The following is a 27832-nucleotide window of genomic DNA, read 5'->3' as shown; positions in this document are numbered from 1 at the left end:
TACAGCAGTTATTTGCAATTAAGAACTGAATTGGAAGAAGGGACTAATTACCACAAACGTTTGTATGTACAATATATTTTATTTAAAATGATGGAAGGATCATTAGGCTTAATTTATTTATTTATTTATCTTATCTAATATTTTACCTTCTGTTTTTCATAGACTGTCAATTTAAATTTGCTCCACCTGTAAGTTACGTAATGTTTATTCCTAAACTGTACCGATGCATAAGATATTTTCTGTCATTAACTAACAAACACCACTGAATAACTATTTTCCTCAAATTAAAGAGAGGCACAGAACACGTAATTGGTTTTTGGTGGCCAAAACATGAACAGCTGTTATTAGATGATGATTCAACTATTGTGAGTCTAAGAAACACTAATGCAGTGGTTCTCAACTGGTCTGGCTTCGGGACCCACCATCACCCCTAAAGGACAAGTCGTGACCCAAATTGAGGAAAATTTTCAACTTCTCAAATTTATTTAATGAAAAGATGGTGCAGTTTGGTGGGTGTCTATTAACATTACAAGGCTTTATCGCCACCTACTGTGGCGATTTTGAATAGACGTCACTCCGTGGCATAAAAAATCCACTTCAAAATAAAAGCACAGGATTTTGTTCTTAACATTTTTTTCCCAGGCAAAGGCCCGCGACCCACTGAGAACAGGTCCGCGACCCACTTTTGGGTCGCGACCCACCAGTTGAGAATCACTGCACTAATGCATATAATATGCATGTTAATATTCAACTATTTAAAGTGTTAAACCATCAAATACAAAGAACCCCAGTGTTGTTTTGTTTTTTATTTATGATGCAGCATACAGACTGTTTTGTGGTGACAGGTGCCAAAAATCAACTGCAGTGCATCAGTAAACACAATGTTATCTGCAAGGAAATTAGAAAACATTTAAACTGTTGCAACACACAGCTGTGAGACGCATGTCCGACAGAACTGAAAACTTAAATGTTGAGTCAGAGAACTATGAAGACAGTCAGCTAGACAATAATAAAATAAATAAAAGATCAAATGATCACAAAGAATGCAAAAATCCAAAATATTAAAATATACCAAAAACACAGGCTGCATGCTCTGCAGGATTAAAAAGTGCACAATTCTTTTATTATTTACACTGTAGATTACACTGAAGACATCAAAACTATAAAATAATATATATAAAATACAAAAAAACAAAACAAAGTGAAAAAATATAGGCAGTGAGTGAACATTCAGTCCTCAAAGTTGATACCAGAAGCAGGAAAAATGGTTCATGTACCGAAAAAAGCCATAAATCATAAATCCTCTGAATGCCTGATGTCTCTTTGTGCGTGTTCAGTTTTAATAAAATGATTTTACTACAATGAAATGGCTACAATGGCTACAAACATCACACATGAATACAACTGTGCTCAATAATCCAAAAGGATCTCAGCTTTCAGGTCAGACCAAATTTAGAGAATCATGCCATCAAAGAACTGTTAAAGCTCTTCGATGTGCGCCACTGGGAGGGTTTAGTCCAGCCACCAACCATAGGGAAAAGTGGATTTGGACTACTGATACAGACGCATTAATGGCCTTGATTACACCTAAATCTCACAGCCTTTAGTCAGAGGAATGATGAAGTGCGATGTTCCAATCTCTGCAGCTGAGTTCTGTCCAGTGCTGGAGATCTGTGACACCATTAGTGTGAAAACTCTGTCGAACAGAAAATGCTTTAACATTCAGAAGGCTTACATCATCCCTGAGGTAAACAAGTTTCGGATAACACACAATGAAGCAGTGCTGGCTGCTTCCACCAAATCAGGGTTTGTGGAAGCTGGAGGTTGAAGCTCCACCTCCCCCTGTGCCTGTGCAAAAGATCCTGCAGATACATACAGCAGGAATATGACCTGTGGCATTGTTAGGTGACTGAAGAGCCATGAAGATGATAACAAACCATCTCTGGTACAGTACCTCTAGCACATGTGAAGGAAGCACCGCCCAGACTCCAATCCTTCACCACATCACCAATGTGCACCACTGTGACATGTGGTGAGACAATGACAGCCCTGAAAGAAAACAGCACGCGACCCTGCATACAGCCAAACACCTGCAAAAGACCTTGACAAGGTGCTCCTAGAAAAACTAGACAAGACAATATGCTACAAAAAGGAAGACGCTCCCGAGGTAGAGCTACACTGGACCATAACTGTGATGTGGACAGAGAGACAGCAACAACAAAGAAAGGCCAGAAACAAACACCAGGACCAAAGATGCTCAACACTTGGACACACCAAGAAAGGTGGACCAGGACTACACACTGAGGAGGAGAGCTAAAAGCTGAGACATCAGTCACTTCTGACAAAGCTCACTCAGTGGTTTCATTTCTATAGCTTGTAGCTTGTAGCTTGTGGTAACGAGGTAAAGAATCACACTCACAGAAATGTTCCACAGGAAACATTTGAGAGGGATTCGAATGTTTCACAGTGTGTTTGTAAGAGGATTATTTGTAGATTAATATAGAAATTAATTGTATTTCCATATACAACACTGTTTTATGTGAAACTGTGGTAAAGCTGAATCATAAAGGGTGAGCTGCTGTTCACATTTAGTCACTCTTCGAAGGTTCATCTGGACGTTTTTTCCGGGACTGGATCCGTGCACATTTCGGACACTTCTTTTCCACAAAGCAGTGTTTGTGGAAGCAGGCCTTGCACACTGTGAAAAGAGAGAAGCAACATTAATACAGTTATCATTGTTTTCCTAATATGTTACCAACACCATGAATATAACACAAAGAAAGCAGAAGCATGTCACTGTGCAGATCTCATTTATTTGAAAACAAATCAGCTTTTCTCAGTGCTCACCTGGACAGCGCTTACAGATGCCACTCTGAAAAGGAAAGATGACGTCTCTCTTCCTGCAGAATTCACAGATGAAACCTCTGGCCAGACACAACTGTGTGGAAAAGTCAGTAACATTGTCAGGATTAGAAGTTTGGTTCAGTGGTAACATTCAAAGTGTTCCTCCTCGATCTTAGTGTTTGCATAAAGTCTAACACACCAAGTATATTTAAATAAATAATAAATACAATGTCTTTGGTATGAGATGACAAAGCTCTGTAGTCTGGTCACGAAGGCTGTGAAGACACGGTGCAGGTAGGTAACATACAGACAAACGTGAAGAAAGGATTAAACATCAACAAGTTTGACTTCATGGTCACTTTTTATGATTTTATGGCTACAAAGAGATAAACAGTATTTCTGCTGTGGTTACATACACACATCTGGACAATGGAAACAAGCTAACGAATGGAGACACATTAAATTAACTCTCAGGGTATAAGATCATGAAGCCAATGCAGAAGTGCCACAAACTGCAGTTCCTCTAATGTCCACTTGAGGCTGGCTCCAGAAGTGAGTCAGTCTCCATAAGTCCCCATGTCCAAATGTCCAACTTCACAGCAGAAATAAACATGTTTACAGCCTGGTACAAAAAACAGTTTTGGTCTCTGTAGCTAATTTCCCCGTTCATGACAACTGTACTGAGGGTGAATTTATATACAACTCACCTGTTCACATTATATTAAGGCTTAAAGTTATGCAGGATTAAGAGCGTGGACGCTTTGATTGACAGGTAGCAACCTTTGGGTGACGTCACGCACACACTGATTCTCTGTCTCACATGCTCTCAACATATATTTCAGAATCAGCCATTTGTAGCCGAAGTGTATTGTTCAGTATTTCAACATAAAAATATAACAATGTGTCCAGATCTTGTACTTCCCTGAAAGTTAGTCACAGTCTGTTCTGTCCTTGACAGATAACTGCAGTGACTGATCTGTTTACTCAATAAGTAATGATTAGATCAGACTCTGCTCCCCAAATGACTCATTTGTCATTCGTGACGAGGACTCTAAGGAGCAGCCTGGCTGACACAACTAGAAAACAACAGTAAGTTTATATTGTTACTGGTGTGACTGAGTATTATATGCGTGAACTGAAAATCTGTGCTTTTATTACACGTTCACCGTGAAGTTTTCTGACGTATGTTTCATTTGTCTTTGTTGCAGTAATGAAGTCCTGGCATGCTCTCGCTTTCCTCTGGTTGGCATATTTCTGCCCCGGCGCTCTGTCCTGCCCGGCACTCTGCAAATGCTACCAGAGAAGAGCCGAGGTGATCTGCAATGAGGTTCCCCTGACGGAGTACCCCTCCGAGGGTCTCCCGAAGAACACCACCATGCTGACCATCCAGTTCACAAGCATCAGCTCCATCTCAGAGGAGCAACTAAGCGCCACCCCCTTACTGCAGGGCCTCCACCTGTACAACAACCACCTGCAGAACCTTTCCGCTGACCTTCTCAGAGGCGTTCCTCAGCTGGACACTTTGGATCTCACGGAAAACAAACTGTCTGTCCTGCCTGAGGATGTCTTCAGTCACGCCCCGCTCCGCAACTTAGTGCTGAAAAATAATCAGATTGACAATGCCGATGCCAAGTGGCTTCATGACCAGAGCAACCTCACCTGGTTAGACTTATCTAAGAACCGCTTAACAAAGATCCCAACTGCTCTGTTTCAGAAGCTGCCCCACCTGGAGGTGCTGGATCTTTCCAACAACCACCTGGAGAAGGCCTCGGTGAATTTTCTTGACCTGATGACCAAACTTGAGAGGCTAAACCTGAAACACAACAAGCTGACCACCCTGGGTGAACCCTTACTCCAGCACAACCACAACCTAACCCATCTGTTCCTCACTCGAAATAAAATCAACAAACTCCCCCAAAACCTTTTTCAGAAGCTCGCTCAGCTCAGAATACTGAGTCTGGACGACAACCAGCTGAGCCACATCCCTGCAGGCTTGCTCGACCCTCTGATCTCCCTGGATGACGACGGGCTGGACCTGAGCGACAACCCGTGGCTGTGTGACGGGAAGATCGAGTACCTGTGGAGATGGCTGCAGAAGAACAAGAAAAAGGTCTTCCTGCCAGAGAGCGTCATGTGTGCCGGCCCCGAGTCTCTAAAAGAGCGCACAGTGATGTCGCTGACGGAAAGTGAAATAAACGCTCAATCTTAACATTGCACCTCAAACTGGTTCTTATCTCATATGCTAATGTGCCAGCCTGTAATCACTGCATTACCTTTCAGTCTTTGTCAACGTCATGTTTAATTAAATGCATCAGTAGCGAAAACATTGAAGAATTTCTGCTTTTCTTTGCACACGAGTGATTTACAAATCTCTATCTTACTGCATAAAAATGACAAAGAAAATATTTATTGTGATGCAACGTGAACTTTTTTAAGTACGTGCCCACGCAGCAGACGATGAGCTGGTTCTGTTTGCATGTTGCAACATATTTTTCAGACTCTGACTTGCTGGGAGCAAACATGTCTAATCAAACACAGATATATGTAACAGTGTTCTGCTGTGGCTCTCACATTGTAGTAAGATTATTTATTTTCTTGATCTCCTGAATGAATCTGTGTCTTACATGATTTTTCTTCACTGTTAACCGTCTCATTACGCATTTACAAAATCTGAAAACAAACACTGATAACTATTAAATGTTTGCAGATCACACTTTGATTGACAGCTCCCTCTCTAAAAAAACTCTTTTCACAGCTTTACTTCTCCGACGCTGAACTGAAGCTGTGTCCTCCGTCCTTTTCAAAGCTGTCTAACTCGGTGAACTGAGGATTTATTTTATCGACCAAACCAGAGCAGGTGAGACTAACGGACACGTCATATTTTGATCCGTATCTTGCTCATAGAAGCCACGTCTGTGCAGCTTTAGCTCCGTCCAGATAAAAAAAAAAGATCCTACACAGTGCTTCAGACTGACCTCACAGTTTTCAACGTGATGGATGGCAGAGTTCAGCACTGCTTTGACCTGCACCGTGAGCTGACCCTTCTTTACCCTCGAGAGGTCATCCATGGAGAAGAGGTGAAGCTGCTCCGTCAGGTGAGCGGGAAGCTGATCAAACTCAGCCATCACGCTGTGACAGAAACAAGACAGACTGAACTTGAATATTTACAGTTAATGCTAGAACTGTCAATCAACACGCTGAATGTAGCAGCAGACAACAGTTTGTTGCTGATTCTTGAATTATAATATCTCTCATAATTTGATGCCATATATTTTGTCTTTTCTTAATACTGCCACTAGATGGCGCCAAATTAAGAGAAGTCCTGCACAAAGTGGCTTTATCGAATTGTTATTAAAGTAGAGTTCAAATGTTTAAACAAATATTGAGTACAGTATGAATAATATTAGTGAAATCTGTACTGTGTTATACCTTCCTGATAATCTGCAGGCCTTCAGCAGCTTCTTGATGTACAGCAGCTGATCCTGAAGCTTCTGGAGGAAAGGAAGACAAAGGAAAGAAAAGAAGGAATAAAGACAGACAGAAGACACAGGGCTGTTTTTAAGGGTCAGCGCTCCTTCCTGTGTGCTGTTCAATATTATTGCATTTGAGTTAGGCCAGATCAAAAAAGTGTTAAAAGCAATAAATCAATAAAAATAAAAATAAAAGTACTTCTTTAAAAGTTGACACAGAGTCTGCAGCCCTGATCTCCTCAGGCAGCAGTTTAGGAGCTCTAACCACAAACGCTCTGTCACCTCTGTGGATATATCTGGACTGTGGGACGACCAGAAATGAAGCGTCTGAGGATCTCAGGGAACGAGAGGGGACACAGGTTGGACTAAATAACTCAGTACAAGGCCTCTCAGGGCTTTAAAAGTCATCAGTGAGATCTTAAAATCCACACTGGAGTAGACGAGCCGGACAGAAGACAGAGGAAGAACTCACCCTGAACTTGTCCAGCTCTTTCACTCTGCTGTAGAGTGTCTTGCCGACACAGGTCAGGTCGAACAGCGGCTGATGCCAAACTGAATCCAGCAGCTGTTTGGAAAAGTCGCTCACCGGATACCTGCAACATTCAACATGCACGTCTGTCTCTGTCTGTAATTATACTTGTGATTATTTTAACTTCATGTTTGAATGTTATCTTAATTCATATTTAATGTGATGTTATTACAGTTTACATGTTAAAAAGTGATACAACTTTCTACCATAAAGTTCTACATGATTTGATTTGATTTCTGTTTTAAAATGACCATGTTTATATTAATATCAGTCAGTTTTCATTTGTTTACCTGCCAAAGTCCCAGCAGGACAGAACCCGGCCGGGGATCACAGCCTCAGAGCCACTGTGGCAGCAGTCGCAGAAATACCTGACGGATGTCAAATGAATTACAATTAACTGATAATGTCATTTCCATAATTTCATTCATGTTAGATGAGTGTGCATGTGTTCCACCCTGAATCTACTGTTTTCTCTAAATGTCCCCAGAGGATGAACCCTGCAGACTTCCTCTGAGCTTTAACTCTTTTTTTGTTTTTATTAGTCAAATATCTCAACAACTATTGGACGGAGTGCCAAACTTCTAAACCTCATTCTGTCATGACATTGCATTTTCCTGCAGTTTGTTGGAATTGGCATTTTAAGCAGACGTACCTGCCGAGGTATTCACAATATCGCAGTTTCTTGATGTACTCTGATGGCAAAGAGACAGAGACAAGCTTCTCATTAGCTTCTTGTTGCAGTGTGAAGACACTTAAGATGTAAAATAGAAAGCTCAATAATATAGAGAACACATGAACCTTTATGTGCAGTTTAAGGTTCTTTGGATACCTGACTGCCAACAAAAAGTTCTTTAAATCAGTTCTTTCCTTTTACTTTGCAGGAACTGGTTCTTTGAAGAACCGAGAGGTAAAAGGTTCCTCACAGAACCGACAAAGGCAGTCACCATGAAGAAGGCTTCCTTTATTTTTAAAGGTGTACAGGACGGAGGCAGCCAAGAGCAAGCAAGACTCTATAAACTGTATTAAACTGTGTCTAAAAAGTGTCAATGTAATAAAATACTCAACGTCAGATTGGACTGTTGTGCCTCAATCTGTGCTGAGAATCCACAGTCACAGCGAGACTTCAATACATGTTTAATCACCTGCAAATAATGATGTTCTTTACCTTAGATGAAGCTTTCAGCAGAGTGGGTCATCTCATGGAGTTGTTTCTACCCTAGTTTCTCTTCCACACTTGGAGGGAGAGCTGAGGGGGGAGTTAAGTTGGTTGCAATCTGAAATCCCCCCACTAGGTGCCACTATAACACCACACACTGGACTTATATTTACCTTATTTTTGCATCTTGGTTCATTCATCAGCTCAAACTGACCCTGACATTCACCAGAGACAGCAACTGCGTATCGTTTTCTATAATTTAGAACGCTTTAACTGAACCTTTCCTGGTCAACATCCACCACTTTCAGTTAGTTCACTTCATGATTGATTGATGAACTGATTAATAACATGGAGGATCTCTGGCTCACTTCACGAAGCAACAATCTGAACCTGTTACCAGTCCAGAACTGTTCATGCAAATGTTTGTTTATAAGGATCGCTCTGGTTTATATCGTGCCGCCCTATAAATCACAAATCATCTGACAATTTGAAAACTGTTTGATGCTCAGTGTCACCTCTACAGTCCAATACTCACTGGGCTCCACCTCTGTCCCACAGCCTGCACAGAGGAAGTGTTGCAAAGACACGACGTCACTGCGTCTGCACGAGGAAACAAAGTGTCAACCGTGAATCTGCCTGTCTGTCTGTCTGTCTGTCTGTCTGTCTATCTGCCTGCCTGTCTGTCTGTCTGTCTGTCAGCCTGTCTGCCTGCCTGTCTGTCTGTCTGTCTGTCATATAGACCTGTGGGTTGGCTGAACGGTGAAGATGATCTGGAAGCGTGGTGGTGCCCAGTTCAGGGATCCTCTCATATTGGTTCTCAGTCTGATCTCCTCCGTCAGGCTGCCGCCGCTCGCCGTCACGTGTCCGGTACCTGGCAGCTGGTGAAAGTGGAGATGGCAGAAAGCAAAGGTAGAAAATATTACACACTAGCCTGAAGCTTGTTGGAATGCAACACCTCCATAGCTAGCCCGCTAACACACATCTGGTCAGATTTATCCTCTGGGAGCATGAACACCTGAAACAAACTTCTCTTCACTCTCGACCAAAGACTTATTAAGAGTGGTGGACTGATACTGCTAAAGCTAGATCTCGCTCACAGGAGACGTTCAGATAGCATCGGAAAAGCTGATTGGTTGGTCCAATGATTCAAAACCAGGGAACGTATTAAGAAGGCCGGATGTGGTCAGCCCAGTCCAGTTCAGGTCAAACAGAAACTCACTGGAAACCCTCTGCTGCACTAAATGGAACTGAACCAGAACCCAGTTCTTCTTGTACATCCATGTTTCTAGATTACGTGTTCTCACTTCCTGTAGTGAGCTCCGGAGGCTCAGCCGTCCACGTCGAGGCTCGCGGGAAGGAAGCCAGCTCGTCCTGAACTCCAGCACCAGCTGCTTTGCCAGCCACTCTGCACTGCATTATGGGATACCATACACACAGGTATAGGTTTGTACACACACACAAACAAACACACACACATTTTTCAGACGTTTGGTTTGTGTTGTACTTACGTTTTGAGAGTGTCTCTCTGCGTCAGTGCAGGATCAAGCCCACAGTCTGAAACGAAAACACATCATGTGTCATTGTTGGTATGAATGGACTGAAGAAAAGGTGACACAGGAGGAACATGTAATAATGAATGTAATATATGAGCATGAATATAATGAATAAAAATGTCTACAATAAATAAAACAAGAACAAAATCCATCAGAAATAAAGATCACACAACATATTGTTACTGTATGTGTAACAAGGGCTTAGGTTTCAGATGTCACGAGTTCTTCAACCAAAATCAACCACGAACCATTTTATTCATGTCAATTTATGTAGATCATTCATTCATCTCCTCAGCCCTGCACAGGGTGCAGCACCAATCCAAACATGATGGAGAGAAACTCAGCTGAAAGCCTCTACCGAGGACCACAACGATTATACGGGCATGTAACAAAAGCACCACCTCAACCAGAGCACGTGTCACAGCAGAGACTGGTTACAAACTGTGCTGAGCAAAATAAACTTCACAAACTGATGAAGCCTGTCTTATCTGTGCTGCTTTGTGGTCAAAAGGTTCATTCTGGATCGTCATTGGTGACTTTGGATCGCTACCCCTCGATTCTCCTGACTCTGACTGGTCAATAAAGGTGTCAATCATCAAAATCGAGCAATGGGTTGGCGAGATATTGATCCGTGCAATGCTTCAGTGAGTTTCACATCGTTCAGGGCTTAAACACACACTGTCACAACAATGACACGAAGGAAGGAGGCAAAGTGTTCAATACTAATAATACGAACACTCTGTGAGATTAAAACTAATGTAATAACGAGAACGGTACATGGACATACCTGTGTTAAAACACCTGCACACCTGCTCGGGTTCACTTTTTCAGCACCTCCTTTTGCACAGTTACTCATCAGATGTTACTTTACTAATTCCTACATGGATGAGCTTCTATCCTCTGATCTGGTCTGCACTCTAAGTAATGCGTGAGTTCCAGGTGAATTTACTCTGACGCAGTAACACGTATCTTGGTTCTGACATTCTGTAATAATCTCACATGTTTTATCTTTATTTGGAGACCAAGATTATACAAACAGGCCTTGTAGTTGTGAAGATATGTTGTATTAATTTAAGTCATTTCAGTAAAAACACTTTTACCTTCAAATCCACTGTCAGTGGAGAGGACGGAGAAAGTCTTTGGTTGTTGTTCAGCTTCATCGTGTCCTGCTTCCTCCTCTTCCTCATCCTGTGTGTGTTGGTGTGTGTGTACGTAAGAGGAGTGTGTGTTTTCATCTGAACGTCCGGTCGTGTTTTTCTCGTGTCTTGGCTCACCGACACCGTGGCAGCTTTCATGTGTCTTTACACACATCTCGCAGTGTGTGTGTTGGTGTGTAAAGCTCAGAGTCCACTTCACACCTTCCAGCACCTCCAGCACCATGTCCACCACGATGAAATGAGCATTTTCCTGTACAAACATACAGGCAGCAGGGAAGGAGCGTGTTATTATGATGATATCATCTTATCGTCAGCACACTGACATGGATTCATTTTTGTATTTCCAAAGAGATCAGGGCATGAAACTGATCTTTACATCTATAATGTACTAAAGTAAATATCTGTGTGAACTCTGTACTTGATAGAGGTAACAAACCTTTTCCAGCTCACAACTGGTCTTGAAGGTGTCTGCTGTGAATTCTGGGATACCACTGGACGTCCTCTCTGGTGTTGAGGTAGAGAGGCATGACAGAACACATACAAAAAGAGTACAGCCTCATTTAACATATGATGCTTCTGCTGACATATTTAACATAAGAATAAAAAACAGATATTTATTTATAGATAAATGCCGACCAGGCTCAGAGACGGTGTGGCTCAGTCCACCACACTTTGGTCCAGAGCCATTTCAATGTGTGAACAAAGATTTGGCCAGTAGGTGGTGCTAGAGTGCTAGTGTGTTAATTTGGGTCATTTACATAGGTAGGGCAGGTACAATCAGGTACAGGTGTGTTGCCAGAGGGAAAGCAAACTAGTTTTTGGCTGCTTTCGTCTGTTTTGTTTTGTTTTGTTCTGTGGGTATTGGAAAGCTGTTTAGTCGTATCAGTCGAGGTGTTTTCAGGCGCTTTGTGAGGCGGTGCGGAGTCAGTGTTGTGCCAGAACTGGAGCTGGCCAAGTTGGGCAATGCAAACCAGGCATGAGACCGAGCAAGAAGCCGCCGGACAAGAGTAAATGTGAGACTGACTTTTGGTGGTTAGTGAGAGCTTGGTGAAATAAAAGGCTGAAAGACAGACGCCGAGCTGGGCTGACTGCTGCTGGACTAGGCAGTGATATCAGCTGCTGCTGGGGACCTGGATGATGAAAAAAAAAAACACAAAATACTGATTCTACCTGATGTGTAAGGAGCATTACAGCTAGTTAGGCCCTTCCCTCTGTGCTCCTCAGCTGATCCACCGATGGGGTGGTGGAGCCCAGCACTCAGGAGGGAGAACAGATTTGATAAGACAGAGATGGAGCGAGGCTTCTTGTCTTCCTGGAGCTGGGACGAGTGGTGACAGGAGCTCGGTTCGGATCCCAGATCCTCCACACTGGTGACTGATGGGTGCCAACATTGATCCAGCGGAGATCCAGAGGAGTCCAAGCTGGAAGAAGTCATGTTTCACTTTAGTCAAATAAAAACAACAACATACCGACAAGGTGATCCCTTCACTGTTTCTATCTACAGACACAGTGGATCCTCTTCCACGGAGTCCATCATGTTTCTGTAGTAGTCCTTTAAGCTTTCATGTATACCGTTACCTTGATGGAGCAGATGTGTCCGTGCCATCTCCGTGCCAGGAGACAGGCCGGTGACGTCTGGAGATGACTGGACTGCTCCTGGGAAGAAGGAAGCTTTCACCCTCTGGATGCAGAAGAGACGAGTCCTTCGTGTTCCAGTTGTCAGCTTCTGGACCACTTAAGATCCCCTTTGTTCCACCTCCCCCCTCATCAGCATGACCGTCAGGGGTTCTGTCAGCGTTGTGCAAAGCCGAGCTGGACTGTGACTTCAGCTGGAAGTGATGGGACTGTGTGATAGCTGTCCTCCTTGTTAAAGTTGGCTTTGTGCGTTGATGGGAAAATGTTGCATTTGTTTCTCCTCCAGCAGTTTCTGCTGGTGACAGAAGGAGATGGGGGACTGATCCGAAACCAGCCGACTGATTGTCTTGGTGGGAGAATTCCTCTGCATGGAGAAACATATTTAATGCTGAGGGATGAGAGGAACGGTCAGGATTTCATTGTTTTGAACTGCTGGAGGTCTTAAAACAGGAATTATCTTTCTGTTTCCACATGCACATTCTTTGACAGTGTGGTGGAGCTTACCTGTTGCTGTCAGAGCTGTAGTTACAGGTGTCAGTGACTCTGCAGGGTCCTCACACCAGCTGATATATCTGGATCTCTGCAGAGACGAGGACACGCCCCCACAGCTTCCCATCTATACAGAAGAGGAGAGAGAAAGTTTCCCAATGACAGAAGTTTTGCTGCAAACTTCCTGGCCCGCTGTAGCAGTGAGTAAGGATTTATCTGACTCAAAGGATACGAAATTACTCAAATGCTTCCATCTTCAGGAGGTTGATCAAGACCAGGACTTTCAAAACTTGCTCTCAGAACTTTTTTCTATTCGGTGACGTGAGCAGGAAGTTTTATTCGCCCTGCTGCACTTCCTGTCGGCTGATTGGAATCGTCCTCATCTTCTACACCTGACAGGCACACAGTGCTGTGGAGAACATCTGTGCTTCAAACTAAAGTTTGCAGTATTTGCATCTTGATGGCTCTGCCTTGTGCGACTAATATTTCATGAGGCTGTATGAAAAAGTGAATCGGCCGTTCGTGTAAAGATCATATCATGAACATGTACATGTGACCTCCTCCTTAGAATCGAGGGGGCCCCGATTGTCAACTTCTGCTTTTGGTTTTTAACCTCAGCCTTAAAAAGTTCATCTGCACAGGAGTTCAAGCCACGCTTTAAAATCATAAATCTTTAAGATTTCCTCTCAAACTGAACATTAAAGTGAAAGTGTGAGAACTCTGCAGCTCTGAATTTAAAATGTTTCTTTGCAGAATCTAAAAGTTGTCATCTTTGATCGATCCTCTTGGTGTTGTCTTTGGTCCAGCTTTAGCTGGTTCTGTCTCTGACAGTGTGCAGTACTCTCTGCAGTATCTCGTCTTCATAAATGTCAGCTGGTTTCACATCATAAAGTCACAATCAGAAACACACCGCTGGATCTCATTGCTCTTGTTTTACTGGGTCACTTTGTGTTGAACAGTAAAGATGCAGCTCTTCAACTTCACTGACTGACAAAGTAACAACACACAAAAAAAAATCAATGGAGAGAGAGAGAGAGTGCTGTGAAATATGGTGTGAACTGTGATAACCTCTGACTGTTCATCTTGGCCATAATCAGGTCAGACTTTGAATTTCCTGCACGCTAACACCATAAACTGTAGACAGTGAACGTGGCTAAAATGATACCTGCTGTAAATGTTCACTGCATTAAGATTTACACCTTCTAACATAATAAACCATAGATCAGCAGATAGAAGTTTGTAAAACAGAATGAGGCCTGGGAACTGTCGTGTCTTAGAGGTTAAATATGATTGTAAGTCATTACTTGTTTCTCACATGAGCTATTAAATAATAAAACAATGTGGTCAGTATGTCTGCCCACTCTGATAATGTAAGATATGGTGTATTCTGAAACATGGACCAACAATAAAATTAAAATATACAATATAACCATCTGCAGCCATTTCTTTATGATGCTGATTCATGCTGCGTTTTTCCTAAAGTTGGATCCGGCTCAACTTCTCCACCGCATTTATTTCAGCGGACAACCCCACGACCTGCACCTCTGCAACCAACACCAACCACCCCCACTCAAATCAATGGAAAAACCTGCTTTTATGACGCAAGCGCCGACATTTTGTACATTTTATTTTGTAATGAATGAAAAACCTTTTCATGGCATGTTCTGTCTTTTTCCTCAGAGTTGATCCTGGAATAACTTAGCCTTAGCCTCAAAACTCGTGTTTGAGGAGGTATCGCCTGGAAATCCCCAACATGAGGCAAAGAGGTGCCAGTCTGTGAAACAGAGCTGAAGTAAACATGTAAACTTATGTCACTCGTTCTAAAAACCCTGGACATATAAATCAACCCTGGGTCAACTCTTAGCCCAGGCTAAAAGCCTTTCAAAGACTTAGTGCTGAGGACGGAGTTTGTTTTTAGTTTGTCTTCACCACAAAAGTTCTGTTAGGAAAGTGTAAAACTGAGTCACATTTCGAGAGGCGGAATCACTCGAAACACGTAACCTGCCTGTGTGTAGAAACAGACTCTGATTGTGGGTGATAACGTCTTTGAGTGCCAAGACGTTTCCTATTTCAGTAAACGGAGAAACGCCGACCTCATCACAAACAGAGTCCAATAAATCGAGCTACTCACCATTTTACAAAGTCCTAAACCTGAGGCAGCGAGGAAACCTGTCAGAGGCCGAGGAGACTGACGAGTCTTCATCCACCAAAAAAACTGTAGCAGAGAAAGGAAGAGGAGAGGCGGGTGGTTATCAGCACTTCCTGTATTTAACAGCGGTTTTGTACTTTCTGTGGCTGAGCTGTCAGCAGTGTTTTCCTGCAAGAAGAACATTTTGTTTATCCGCACGACTACTGCAAGTCTCTCTTAAAAAATGTCACAAATGTTGCACACAGCAAACGTTTGTGAGAAGTAGTTCACCAATTCTGTTAAATGAGGACCAGTGTGTAGGATTTAGTGGCATCTGGCTGTGTAGTTGCTGATGGCAACCCCCTCACCTCACCCTCTCCTTCCTTGCAAAGAGATGAGGGGGCGACATGCAGCCAAGGGCCCCAGATCTTCTGTAGATAGCGTGTTCTCATTTTCAGGTGGTTATACGTTATTATACAACAGTTAGTTCGAGTAATTTGATTGGACAGGAGTGGCTCCATGAGTGCTGATATAGAGAATAATGGCACTGGGACTTTTACCTACATGCATCACTCCGCTTCACCTGTTTGTTTGCACCTCAAATATATTTTTACACCAATAACACTTGACTTAAAGGTCCAGTGTGTAGGATTTAGCGGCACATCTAGATCCAGTGTTTGGTTTGTCTGCTCTGGGCTACTGTACAAAAATGAATCTCAAAAATATTAATGTCGACTGCGCTGTGGTACATGTGGACTGTGTTGCTTGGCAACTGTTGACATAGTCCAGATGTTGAATTGTTTGTGTTGGCGTAACCAAATAGATGATTCAATGACCAAACAAATTATAATCTGTTGTTGCTTATTACTGATAACTAATAAATGCTTATAGAACTGTTGTATAAAAGAAATATCACAGTGGAATTTGTGCTGTTATACTGAATATCAGCAAGTTAGATAGCACAGCTGTGCTCTCATGTGATCTGGCTTAAATGAAAACATAGTTATGCATATTATATTCCATTTCTACCAAATTGAAACCTATAAATCTTAAACAGTGGACCTTTAAATGAGTAAATAAGGGCACTGTATATATGTACTCATTAAATAAAGGATGTGAGAACATTTGCAAAGTCTCAAAATAAGGATAGAAAAAAAAGGGATTTCCCGATACATCATCGAGAAAGCCATGTCAGGACTTACTGTATGTGTTTAAAGGTTATAATGGTCCATCTTCCTCAATCTGACAATAGCATGAGGTTTTGTTCAGCAGAAATAATCGCCGCAAAGTGTCTCAGTTCAGCCTCAGAGCCGTCACGTCAGCCGGCAGCTGGTCGAGAAGAAAGAGGAAGTCTGAATCAGAGTGTGGGTATCAGGGAGTTTGATTTGCCTTCAGGTTTTTACAGGGAAAGCAGTTCAGGTTCAGTCTCTCTGAGAGGTAACATGTCACGCACAGGCACAAAAAAACTGTACATGTACACGCTTCATTACGTACTAACATGAAGAAACCTACAGCAGTTCTACCACCGGTGTCTTGAATGTTTGTTGTTGTGGAAGATCTCAAGAGTGCCCAGAAAACCTTTGACTGACAGAATGTTGTTGCTGTCTGCACTGCTGTCACTAGAGGGCAGAGTCCTCCCCACTACAACATTTGGAACAAAACCAAAATCATCACACACACAAAAGTGTGAGGCTACACTTTTCACTGACCTGGGCGTGCAGTTCACTGCCTGTGCATGCTCTGACCTGGTGGTGCTGGACTGGCTCCTTGTGTCTGATCCTGGTCTGATCACAGGTTGGGAGCTGCCAGGCCTGATTTGTGCTTCTCTCTTTATTTCTCCTCACTGTTATCTGCCCCTCTACAAAATAAGACAGCCTGGTTACTCCTTAAGATTGTTCAGACCTAATCTTCAACTCTTTGTCCACACTCTCGTGCTTTTGCTTCAAATCAACTACCAGCCTAGCTCCTATAAAGTCGACCTGGATCATGTCAGCACCAAAGTAACTTGGATATAATTAAGACCTTCACAATAGCAAACAAGCTGCATGCACACTGAGATCATCTCTGGACTTTCATGGACTTGAGTGGCACCTGGGGTGTCCAATCAGGTTCCAGAGGTGGCCAGCACTACCCCAGGAGTTACTGCTCTGTAGTCTGGTGGTTTGGCAGAGGATACTTCTGTATCACTTAGTAGTCATAGTTTGTATTTTATTGCCTTGTATTCTACGACAGATTCCCATTCACTGAATTATTCGTGCAAATATACGTCAGACTGATAAACATAAACAGATGTGACGCACCATCCTCTGTGAGTGTGTGCTTGTTCTTAAATTTGAGTTTTAGACATGCAGAACGAGGAGGAATGTTCATACAGCTTCAGTTTAGAAGAAACATTAACATTAGAGGTAGTTAGTGATGCATGACGTCAGTAAAGATCCTTCACAACATGCAGTGATGAGTACAAACGTGTCGGCTGGTACACATAATGTAATCAGTGATCAGCACTGTATATCTGCTGACACAAGCCTGTAATCTGGTGCCTCAGCACTCCAGCAGCTCCACAATGGAGCTCGCCCACTATTCTCTCTCTCTCTCTCTCTCACACACACACACACACACACACACACACACACACACACACACACTACATGGACATCAGAGTATAGTAAATAAGGACCAACAGCTTCTCTCTCTGCTTCTACCTCGAAGTTTGGACTGCAGTAATGACTGAAAACGTGACTTTTCATCGGCTCTGGCCGTGACCTGAAGCCACAACCTGCAGTTCCTCTAACGTCCACCTGAGGCTGGCTCCAGAAGTGAGTCAGTCTCCATAAGTCCCCATGTCCAAATGTCCAACTTCACAGCAGAAATAAACATGTTTACAGCCTGGTACAAAAAACAGTTTTGGTCTCTGTAGCTAATTTCCCCGTTCATGACAACTGTACTGAGGGTGAATTTATATACAACTCACCTGTTCACATTATATTAAGGCTTCAAGTTATGCAGGATTAAGAGCGTGGTTACAGCTGTTCCTCTGCAGCAAACAGGTGAAGCTGTCAGACCTTGGCCTCTAACAGAACCCGGATGTGAGACACAGGTGGTAGAAGAGTCACTCAGGTACAGATCAACACCTGAGGTGAGAGCGTCTGTCCGGCAGATGGCGCCATTTACCGCTATTTTAATAACCATGCTTTCTCATGGATGCACGGTGCACTGCGCAGCCGCAGTGAGTGTCAGATGCTCTGATATCAGAAACTTCATAATAAAATGTCTGATTATTGAAATGGGAAGAATGTAAATGAAACAAGACAGTTTAAAGGTCTCTAAATAAGATTACTAAATAATTCATAATAAAAAATAAATCATAATTAAATCATTAAATCATTGTGCCACTGCACCTTATCTACCTATTTAATTTGTGTTTTTTAAGTGTCCTTGTCCCATTCTGTGTTTCATCTATCTATCTATCTATCTATCTATCTATCTATCTATCTATCTATCTATCTATCTATCTATCTATCTATCTGTCTGTCTGTCTGTCTGTCTGTCTATCTGTCTGTCTATCTATCTAATAAAATGTTCTTTTAAAAACATTCACATTACATAATTCTGTGAGTGCAGTAACTCATAATTTAAGAGAAGGAAGGTTAAAAAAAATCAAATGAAATATAAAGTACATTATCATGTATAACAGACAGACAAATTACCGTAATAAATAAGTAATAATAAACATAATGTAACAGATTAAAGTGTACAAATAGATAAATAAATGAATAGTTTAAGTAACAGATATAAATCTTGAGTTTAATATAGCCATACACATACTTATATTTATACTGATAATTCTGTTTACATTACACTGTCCCATATTGCCACACGGATGTCTTTGTATATATTTTTAGATTTGTATATTTTATTTCATATTTTTCATCTTTTACTTGTATTTTTATATTTTAATATATTTTTTCTTGATATATATATATGTATATTATATGTCATGTTTATGCTGTTTGCACGGGATAAGAGGGAACCTCTGTATGTCCTGTGCATGGAGCAGAAATTCACAATAAAGCTGACTTGGACTTACAAATGTTGGTGTTTTATTTTGAAAAGGCCCGGATGTGGCGCCGCCGTTCGCCCGTTGACGCTCCACGCACCGCGCAGCAGACACGGCACGGCACGGCACCGCGCAGCAGACACGGCAGACACGGCACGGCACGGCACGGCACGGCTGAAGTCTCCGCTGGACGTCAGCTAACCCCGCGGTCTCTCTCGCGGACACTAACCGACACACGGACGCCCGGAGCGGGGGGAACACGATGGCGACGTTGGGACCGGAGTCGGCTCGCCCTCCTCTCTCCCAGCTCGGTTCTTCTCCGTCGATCCAGACCGCCAACCTGCCTCCGAACCGGGGCTTGGAGCGGGCTCTGGAGGAGGCGGCGGCCAGCGGCGTCCTGAACCTCAGCTCCCGAAAACTGAAGGAGTTCCCCCGGACAGCCGCCAACCACGACCTGACCGACACGGTGGACGCAGGTAGGCGGGACTCGGTGGCATCTTCTCGGGGTTTTCTGGGGCGTTAGCGCCGCACGCGGACCTCTTCACGGGGCTGGCATTTCCGTTACTCCTTCATAATGATAGAGTGTTTAACCGGGGGGGGGCTGAACCCTCCCCCAGCTTTAGGTGCACCTGGACCGGCTGCATGTCACCGTCCACCCCGCGGTCACACTGACACCGGCTGAGCCGTGCGGTGCGTCCCTCTGTGCGGGATGTTGGGATGTGATGTGAATCCCGCAGGCTGTGCACGGCTCACTGGGCCTGCAGTGGAATTCCCCACCACTTCCCTTTGGTCCATTCACAGTAGTAAACATGCATGCGAGGCCGGGTGAACCCAGGCGGACTCTCCAGTCATGTGAGTGACACGTACAGATTGGTAGAAGCTGGCCCGGGTCACATCATGGTCACCTGTTCAGGTGTGCAGCACCTTCAGACTCCTGCACGTCTGGACAGGACGAGATGCTGAATGGAGTTTCAAAATGCAGGTATCAGATCTAATGATGCTGGTGACAGGACGTCCTCCGAGGTGAGGGTCTTCAGCAGGGTTTGTGGCTGTTTCCTGGTCAGGTTTACCTGTTTGAATCCACTGTGTTGGGTCACACACTTCCATGAACCTCACCTGGATGAAGTCTGTCCATGAGTATCAAGGTGAGCTGTGTTGCAGCTGGACTGTAAGGTTTCGGTGCCGTCTCATCGCCGTGCTTCGCTCTGTAACTTTGTTTATGTACACTAAAAAAAGAAATGTGGCTTACATAACCGCCGTTTATAGAAACACACGCAGCAGCCTGAAGCCATGAGGACTGTGGAGTCCGACAGATTCTGTTATTTAGAGTTCTGTGTGACACCTGATCAGGAGTTTGGGGCTGATCAATGATCACTGGACGCACTATTGACCAGTACTGATCACAGTACAGTCACTTTTATATTATAGCGTAGTAAAATAAAGAAACGACAACAGATCATGAATCCACAACTGTTATATAACTGTTATATATAGGAGCAGTTAGAGTTTAACAAATATACAGTTAGAGGAGGAGGAGGTTATATTTCGGTTTATAGAAGGTTATAGTATAGTGATGCGGTAAAGCACACCCTCGAATCTAACAAGGCTCTAATACGACAACTTAAATAAAATAAATAATCAAAATGTTTCATATTCTGAGGCAATTTTCTCTCAAAATAAACTTTTTCTGCTCACTGTTTCCATGGAGATACAGTCTGACTAATACCTGTAGACAGCAGTGGACTGTGTAATGGATGTTGGGATGGAATAAATACACACACATAAACACTAAACTGTCTTTCTAGTTCAGTCTTGTAGAGACGAAGGTATCTGCTGTAAGAGATTTTTCCATGGACAGATTTGGCTCCTCCGTCCGTGAACGTCACATTTATTTTGAAGCTAATAGCTGATGGAGGATGTGATCCGAACGTTTCCAGTAACTCCGCGGCGTAATGAAGTCCTAAAGTCAAAATGTGTTGAACAAAGATCACAACATGTGTTTGTCTAATGAAATGTTCAGCCTCAGTCCAGATTAGTCCACCTTCAGTCTTTAAAAACAACATTTTCTCTGAGGTCACTGAACTGTTTGAGCACAAACGAACAAACTGCATTAACGAGGTACACACCTGCGTTAATGAGGTACACACCTGTATTAACGAGGTACACACCTGTGTTAACGAGGTACACACCTGTATTAACGAGGTACACACCTGCGTTAACGAGGTACACACCTGCATTAACGAGGTACACACCTGCGTTAACGAGGTACGTACACCTGCATTAACGAGGTACACACCTGTGTTAAGGAGGTACGCACCTGTATTAACGAGGTACACACCTGCGTTAACGAGGTACACACCTGCGTTAACGAGGTACACACCTCTTCAAGAAAGGTTGAGTCTGGAGCAAGTGGACGGTTTTTAGATCCGTGAAGACGTTTCACCTCTCATCCAAGAACTTCTTCAGTTCTGACTGACTGGTGGGGAGTGTTTATACTAGGAAAGCTCATAGATATGCCCATTGAAGTACACACCTGTATGAACGAGGTACACACCTGTACGAATGAGGTACTCACCTGTATTAACGAGGTACTCACCTGTATGAACGAGCCGGTCTAACAGCTCCACAGGATATCCATTGAAGAAAGCTGAAATTTAAAATTCAGATAAGTTTACTTCCAGCGTCTCATTCATATTTATTTTCATGTTATATTATTGTTATATTATTACATCTATTTTTGAAATTACTAATATTTTTAGTGATAAGTCAGGTGTGCTGTCACATGTCTAAATGTCTAGTGGACCAATCAGATTGCTCAGTCACACTACTTGTTGTGTAATTCTTCGACTTATCTCTCCACCTTATTAAATAGTTCATATTGTTTTTAATTGTTCACAAACCTCAACAAGGAACCAGTTCCGTTTCTCTTAAAGTAATAATCTTTATAAAATACTGTGAGGTTGGTTTGGGTGGAGGAACCTTACAGCTGCTGCTTGTGGTCTGACAGTTAAACCACGAGCTGAGCGCTCCTCAGTGCTCTGTAACTACAGACTTTCTGAGCCGGCTCTCTCTTTAGCGCAGGCCGACGTCACGCTGCAGCCGCCAATCAGACACTCAGACCGGTCAAACCTCCACAGTCAGCCTGAAAAACTCTAAACTCTGGGACTCTACCTGTCGTGTTCTGGCTTTGTTTATTTCATGAAGCAGCTTCCGAATCGGAGTCTGACTGAAGTTTACGCTGCAACATAGAAACACCAAGATTTTGTGTCCGATGGTTTGAGAGGGAGAGAGCGAGCATTGGTCTACAGACACAGACCGTGAATGAGGAGAGCGAGCGCTGGCCTTGGTAAAGCTCGTTACCCAGAAATAAAAAGTTATTTCCTGATTGTTTCACAGAGATTAGAAATAAAACAGCAGCCCCCAACACGACTCCTGTGCGGCCTTAAGAAGTGAGGCCTTGTGGGTGTAGCAAGTTTGTTATGAGTCGCTGCTGGTGTGTGAGGAGGAGGAGAAGTTTACAAAGCACGTAGGTAATCACATCAGCCTAGAAATGGATAGAGTAACAAACATGATCAATTTAGCTCACTCGCCTTCAGCTGTGCTTATTTAAACATCCTTAAAGGCAACTCTGACTTTCCGAACATGACCTACAGACTTGAATATTTTCAGGGGTGTTTATTATTCAAACTGGAGGAATGTGAGAAAGCTGTGAGGAGTGACCATGTCATTAATGGAAGGACGACATCATCGTCTTTATCTGTTGGACCGTCTCCGATCACACGAGAACTGTGATCAACCCCCATGAAATGAAATCAGATGAGAAAGAACAGAGTGAGTCACTGTGACAGATGAACACGTGGTGGATACTCACACACACACACACACACACACACACACACACACACACACACCATATGCATGCACACATACACAAATATGAAAATGCGGTGAAATGACCTGGTTCTGTCTTGCCGAGCAGGATGACCGTGTCAGCTGGAAAACAATATCTAAATTTAAATGTAGTGTGAAGAAAGGAAGGAATGGGGATTAACGTGCACTGTGTCAGAGGTGGTAAGAGAACACACCGAGATGACGTTGAAGCTCTAAACAGTGGACAGCCACGATGGAAACGATGTTTGTGTATCTGTCTGTCGTGTGTTCAGTGAGGAAGGTTTCAGTGTTTTTGTGTTTTCAGTGGAGGCTTGAGTAATTGGTTGGAGACCCCGTAGAATCAATGTTAGGGTAGGCTCCAGACGTCCTTCTCCCCAGCAACACATTCCAGCTCCTGGAAGATCCCGAGGTGTTCCCAGGATAGATGGGCCATGTTGTCCCTCCAGCTGGTTCTTGGTCTCCTTTCAGTTGGACGTGCCCAGAACACCTCCAAAGGAAGGGGGAGTCCTTAATCAGATCCCCAAACCAGAGCTACTTTCAATGTAAAGGAGCAGCGGCTCTACTCCGAGCTCCCTCCGGATGGACAAGCTCCTCGTCCTAATCTCTAAGACTGAGCCCGGACACCCGCAGAGAAAGCTCATTTCAGCTACTTGTATGTATGATTTCATTCTTTCTGTCAATACCCAAAGTTCGTGATCATAGGTGAGGGTTGGAACGTAGATGGACTGGAAGCCTAGATTGTTTTTTTAAAATGGAGCGAGCGAAAGCATCGACTATCTGGAACTTTTTCACACTACCTCAGCCAACAAACTCGACGGCAGCTTGCAATACCTGCGCAGGAAATGTTCCGAAGGGCGGTGGTAAAACTTCAATACGACCAACTTCGAGCCCCTACTGAAATTTCATGCCAGAGAGCGAATTTCTATCGAGGCGGAGCTGTCTTCATGGAGTTTGTTCTTGCTGGCAGAAACACCCAGCGTGTGGAAACAGCCTATCATATCCCCGGACGTCAGCAGTAACAGCCAATCAGCAGCTGTGGAGGTCGGTTGCAGTAGTTGCCGTGTTGGTTTGTTTACATGGAGTAGCCTGCAGTAAGAAGCTGGGAGGAGAGCAGAGGCGGAAACTGGCACGGTAGTCCACGGTAGTATAGTAATCCACGGTAGTACCGTTGTGTAGAATTTCTGGTATAGTAGGAACCGTTATGATCTGGCACTGCGGGGTACCGTGGATACCGTGCAACTCAGATTGTTGTACTGGTGCACAGTTATTACATAAATAAGTACAGTTTATTTATTTTCAAAAAATAGGAAAGGAGTCAAGTCAAGTCTGATGTTGCCTTACACAAAAGAATGATCCCGGTCTTTTCCACACAATGAGACATACCGTTTGTTACCGTAACTCCACGACGTTTTTCTGTATCGGTATCGGAGGTGAAAAAGACGGATGGGTGCATCCCTCGTCCTTTTTAAAGGTGGAGGGCATCACCCGAGTCCAAACCAAAACAACCAGTCAGTCTACTTTCTCTGAGCTCATACCACCATTGATACCACCATCATCACACACAAGCTCTGTGTGTGTGTGTGTGTGTGGTGTCCTGTAACTGCTGACTGTTCAGAACGGTTTGGTTTGACCTACTGTAAGGTGGACACAAAGTTTTAGTGACGACATTTTATTTATTACAGAGTCATATAATCTCTCTAATCATGGTAATAGTTATGCTAATGAAGTCAGTTGTCAGGGGATGCACTGAGTGCTCGGGGTTGTGGGGGATTTCGAAAGATGGTGGATGGTCCAGAAACAGGAAGGATGATTTTGTGTGTTCAGTTTATTCCCTCACATGAAACAGAGAGTTTCTTAGATCAGTGGTCCCCAACCCCCGGGCCGCGGACCGGTACCGGTCCGTGGATCAATCAGTACCGGGCCGCACAAGAAGTAATTAGTTATTTCTGTTTTATTTAATACGGTCATTTCGAAATAAAAAAACGTTTCAAAATAAAAGACCGCTCGACTTAGACTTGGACTATAATAAAGAGGGACTTACTACTTCATCCACAGTTGGTAGGAGAAGAAGAAAATATTACTTAATACTTAATATTTTCTTCTTCTCCTACCAACTGTAGATAGAGTAGTAAGTCCCCCTCTATTATAGTCCCAGTCTAAGTCGAGCGGTCTTTTATTTTGAAACGTTTTTTTATTTCGAAATGACCCCCCCCCTCCCGGTCCGCATTAAAATTGTCAAGCGTTGACCGGTCCGCAGTTAGGAAAAGGTTGGGGACCACTGTCTTAGATGATTCATTAATTATCAAGTTTCTTTTTGTGGCTCCAGTGTGTGTTTGTGTGTTTGTGTGTTTGTGTGTTTCATAGCTGAGCTCAGCTGTTTTTTCTTTCTGTTCTTCTTCTGCTGCTGCTGCTGATGGAGGTGGAAGAACAACCCATGACCACCTCCATCTTACTGTAATCTGTTCTACAATTCAGAAAAAGACATCTGCTGTGGGCACGTGTGTGTGCGTGTAGTGGACGGTTCGCATTTCTGCATTTGTGCAGCGTTTGGCAGTTTGTCAGTAGTTCTGCTTTACACTGTGTCTTTGTCATGTTGCCATATTGACACAAACACCACCCCCTGTGTGTGTGTGTCTGTGTGCATGTGTTTGATCCACACAAAAAGAGATTACATAAGATTACATGTTTGTTTTTTTACATTAAAACCATCTGCTGCAGGGTTTTCGTGATTCTGACCGACCTGCTAGGAGGGTACAGTTAATCACAAGTATGGTAGCCTCCGTCATATTTGCTGATCTCAGGGAGTGTGTCTACCTGATAGTAGTGAATTATTGGCCCACACAGTCTGTAAATATCTAATCTTTAAAACTGTTCCTGACTTCTCTTTGGAGACAGTCTCAGAGATGGCTGCGCTGTAAAAAGCACAGTGTAAATAAACCCCATTTATTTCTTCATGAAGCCTTGGTGGTGTGTGTGGTGTGTGTGGGACATGCAGACCTTTTTACTGCACATACACATATTCATGTAGAGCATGTGGGGGATGATGTTTTCAAATGGAGGCTGTTGGACTCGCAGAGCGATTTGCAACTTGTTGATCAAAACTATTTGATTAGAATGAGAAATGAATATAATAAAGTCATAAAGTAGCCGGCTGTTGTGTCGACAGCTCACACCAGTCACACAAATCCAGATAAAAATAGATTTCAGATGTTTTCCTGTCTGATAATCACACATCGAACGTATGATGACGGTTCTTATCACAGAAATACTTTCTGTGAATTGCGGCACCGTGTTTTGTCGGCACAAGTCAAACGCACTGAGCTACAACACAACAAACTCCTCTGTCAGTCCACCATCGTCTTCCGGGAACAACTCACCACTCAGATGATTTCAGAATAAAGCCAAAAACCTCCCACAGCTTTAGGCTGTCAGTGGCAAAGACAAGCATCTTTAGTGGATTCCTTTGCAGCCTGTTAGTGGTTATCTACTGAAACCGTTCCAAACTTTTTGCGCCTCTTATTCATCATTTAGACCTAAACATGTGCCCGAATTACCCTTCACTTACAGAGGTTGCAAAAAAACATTTTTACTGAATGAATTCTGAAAATTTTATGCAACAAACACTCTTTATAGTTTGATATTCAAAGACACTAACACTGACCATGACCTTTAACCTCGTAAATATACTTTAACATGAACTCTTAATCTTCACGGTAAACCTGGCTTTCCATAGAGACCTCTAAGAGGGGGAGGGTCGACCCGTCATGCATAATGAATGGAGCAGTTAATGGTTTCTCTCCGAGTAGAGATCAGTGGACTGAGAGCAAGAGATACTCTGTGTTGTTTTGTCGACTCCAAGGCTCCGTCGCTGTTGTTACAATAATCTATAGATGTTTTATTGATTGATTTGTTGATGTCCTATTTCGAAATGTGTCCAGTTTATCCTGAGGGCAACAAGAATTGAATGATGTCGTTACAAACTACACATGGTGGTGCTACAGGTCAGAGGATTGCCTTAATCATGTGGATTCATCCTCTGGGAACCATGAATGTCACTAACAAACGTCATGACAATCCATCCAACGGCTGCTGAGGACTTAGTGGACCGACAGACCGACAGACCGTCAGACCGACAGACCGACAGACCGACAGACTGACAGACTGACAGACTGACAAACATTGTCTTTATTCTGTTGTGGCCAACCAACAAGTTGATTACCTACGTGCTTTGTAAACTTCTCCTCCTCACCAACAAGTTCATCAATCATAGAACGCTGCTGGGACTGTATAAATGTCCTCTGGTCTCTCCTCTGGTCTCTCCTCTGGTCTGTCCTCTGGTCTGTCCTCTGGTCTCTCCTCTGGTTCCTCTGGTCTCTCTCCTCTGGTCTGTCCTCTGGTCTCTCTGGTCTCTCCTCTGGTCTGTCCTCTGGTTTGTCCTCTGGTCTCTGCTCTGGTCTCTCTGGTCTGTCCTCTGGTCTGTCCTCTGGTCTCTCTGGTCTGTCCTCTGGTCTCTCCTCTGGTCTGTCCTCTGGTCTCTCCTCTGGTCTGTCCTCTGGTTAGTCCTCTGGTCTCTGCTCTGGTCTCTCTGGTCTCTCCTCTGGTCTCTCTCCTCTGGTCTCTCCTCTGGTCTCTCCTCTGGTCTGTCCTCTGGTCTCTCTGGTCTCTCTCCTCTGGTCTGTCCTCTGGTCTGTCCTCTGGTCTCTCTGGTCTCTCCTCTGGTCTCTCCTCTGGTCTGTCCTCTGGTCTGTCCTCTGGTCTCTCCAGTCTGTCCTCTGGTCTCTGCTCTGGTCTCTCTGGTCTCTCTCCTCTGGTCTGTCCTCTGGTCTGTCCTCTGGTCTCTCTCCTCTGGTCTGTCCTCTGGTCTGTCCTCTGGTCTCTCCAGTCTGTCCTCTGGTCTCTGCTCTGGTCTCTCTGGTCTCTCTC

General features: G+C 43.6%; 3 protein-coding genes across 13 annotated transcripts in view; 2 read left to right on the top strand and 1 right to left on the bottom strand.

Moving 5' to 3' along the window:
* Positions 1-786: 786 nt before the first annotated feature.
* rubcnl (rubicon like autophagy enhancer) lies at positions 787-18061 on the bottom strand. Of its 5 annotated transcripts, none has more exons than XM_027291296.1 (21): positions 17933-18059; positions 16671-16819; positions 16164-16290; positions 14965-15048; positions 12849-12960; positions 12288-12732; positions 11880-12130; positions 11146-11213; positions 10653-10959; positions 9508-9553; positions 9304-9409; positions 8741-8877; positions 8535-8599; positions 7496-7535; positions 7134-7211; positions 6787-6907; positions 6514-6615; positions 6274-6335; positions 5820-5973; positions 2848-2938; positions 787-2698 (listed from the first exon to the last, which is right to left on the bottom strand). In XM_027291296.1, the coding sequence occupies exons 4-21, from the start codon at positions 15034-15036 to the stop codon at positions 2589-2591; spliced, it is 2367 nt and encodes a 788-aa protein (XP_027147097.1). In that variant the 5' UTR covers positions 15037-15048; positions 16164-16290; positions 16671-16819; positions 17933-18059; the 3' UTR covers positions 787-2588. The 5 variants fall into 5 exon arrangements, with proteins under 5 accessions (XP_027147097.1, XP_027147098.1, XP_027147100.1 ...); XM_027291297.1 differs by having other exon boundaries at positions 12288-12708; positions 17933-18057; XM_027291299.1 differs by lacking the exon at positions 6514-6615 and having other exon boundaries at positions 6274-6332; positions 17933-18058.
* On the top strand, positions 3621-5172 carry LOC104932329 (leucine-rich alpha-2-glycoprotein-like). The gene is made up of 2 exons (XM_010747513.3): positions 3621-3933; positions 4053-5172. The coding sequence occupies exon 2, from the start codon at positions 4055-4057 to the stop codon at positions 5051-5053; it is 999 nt and encodes a 332-aa protein (XP_010745815.2). The 5' UTR covers positions 3621-3933; positions 4053-4054; the 3' UTR covers positions 5054-5172.
* A 991-nt stretch (positions 18062-19052) lies between the features above and the next one.
* The window catches only part of lrch1 (leucine-rich repeats and calponin homology (CH) domain containing 1), a 55906-nt gene continuing 47126 nt past the window's right edge, over positions 19053-27832 (top strand). For 3 of the 7 annotated variants that reach the window (XM_027291292.1, XM_027291293.1, XM_027291290.1), the window contains exon 1: positions 19055-19494. In XM_027291292.1, coding sequence (XP_027147093.1) covers positions 19281-19494 — 214 coding nt within the window. In that variant the 5' untranslated portion in view covers positions 19055-19280. Of the gene's footprint in view, positions 19495-27832 lie in introns of all 7 variants that reach the window. The other 4 variants (XM_027291289.1, XM_027291288.1, XM_027291291.1 and 1 more) reach the window with 3 other exon arrangements.

Source organism: Larimichthys crocea, chromosome XVIII (assembly GCF_000972845.2).
Source record: "Larimichthys crocea isolate SSNF chromosome XVIII, L_crocea_2.0, whole genome shotgun sequence".
Lineage (NCBI taxonomy): Eukaryota > Metazoa > Chordata > Actinopteri > Sciaenidae > Larimichthys > Larimichthys crocea.
This window is presented reverse-complemented; position numbering and strand designations above follow the sequence as displayed.

Bases quoted from the DNA above. Each gene is read 5' to 3' on its own strand.
- LOC104932329 (XM_010747513.3), top strand. From the start codon at position 4,055: ATGAAGTCCTGGCATGCTCTCGCTTTCCTCTGGTTGGCATATTTCTGC.
- rubcnl (XM_027291296.1), bottom strand. From the start codon at position 15,036: ATGAAGACTCGTCAGTCTCCTCGGCCTCTGACAGGTTTCCTCGCTGCC. The intron at 12,733-12,848 runs GTAAGCTCCACC...CTCATCCCTCAG, and splicing joins TACAGCTCTGACAGCAACAG to CATTAAATATGTTTCTCCAT. The intron at 6,336-6,513 runs GTACTTTTATTT...CCTTTCCTCCAG, and splicing joins CTGTGTCAACTTTTAAAGAA to AAGCTTCAGGATCAGCTGCT.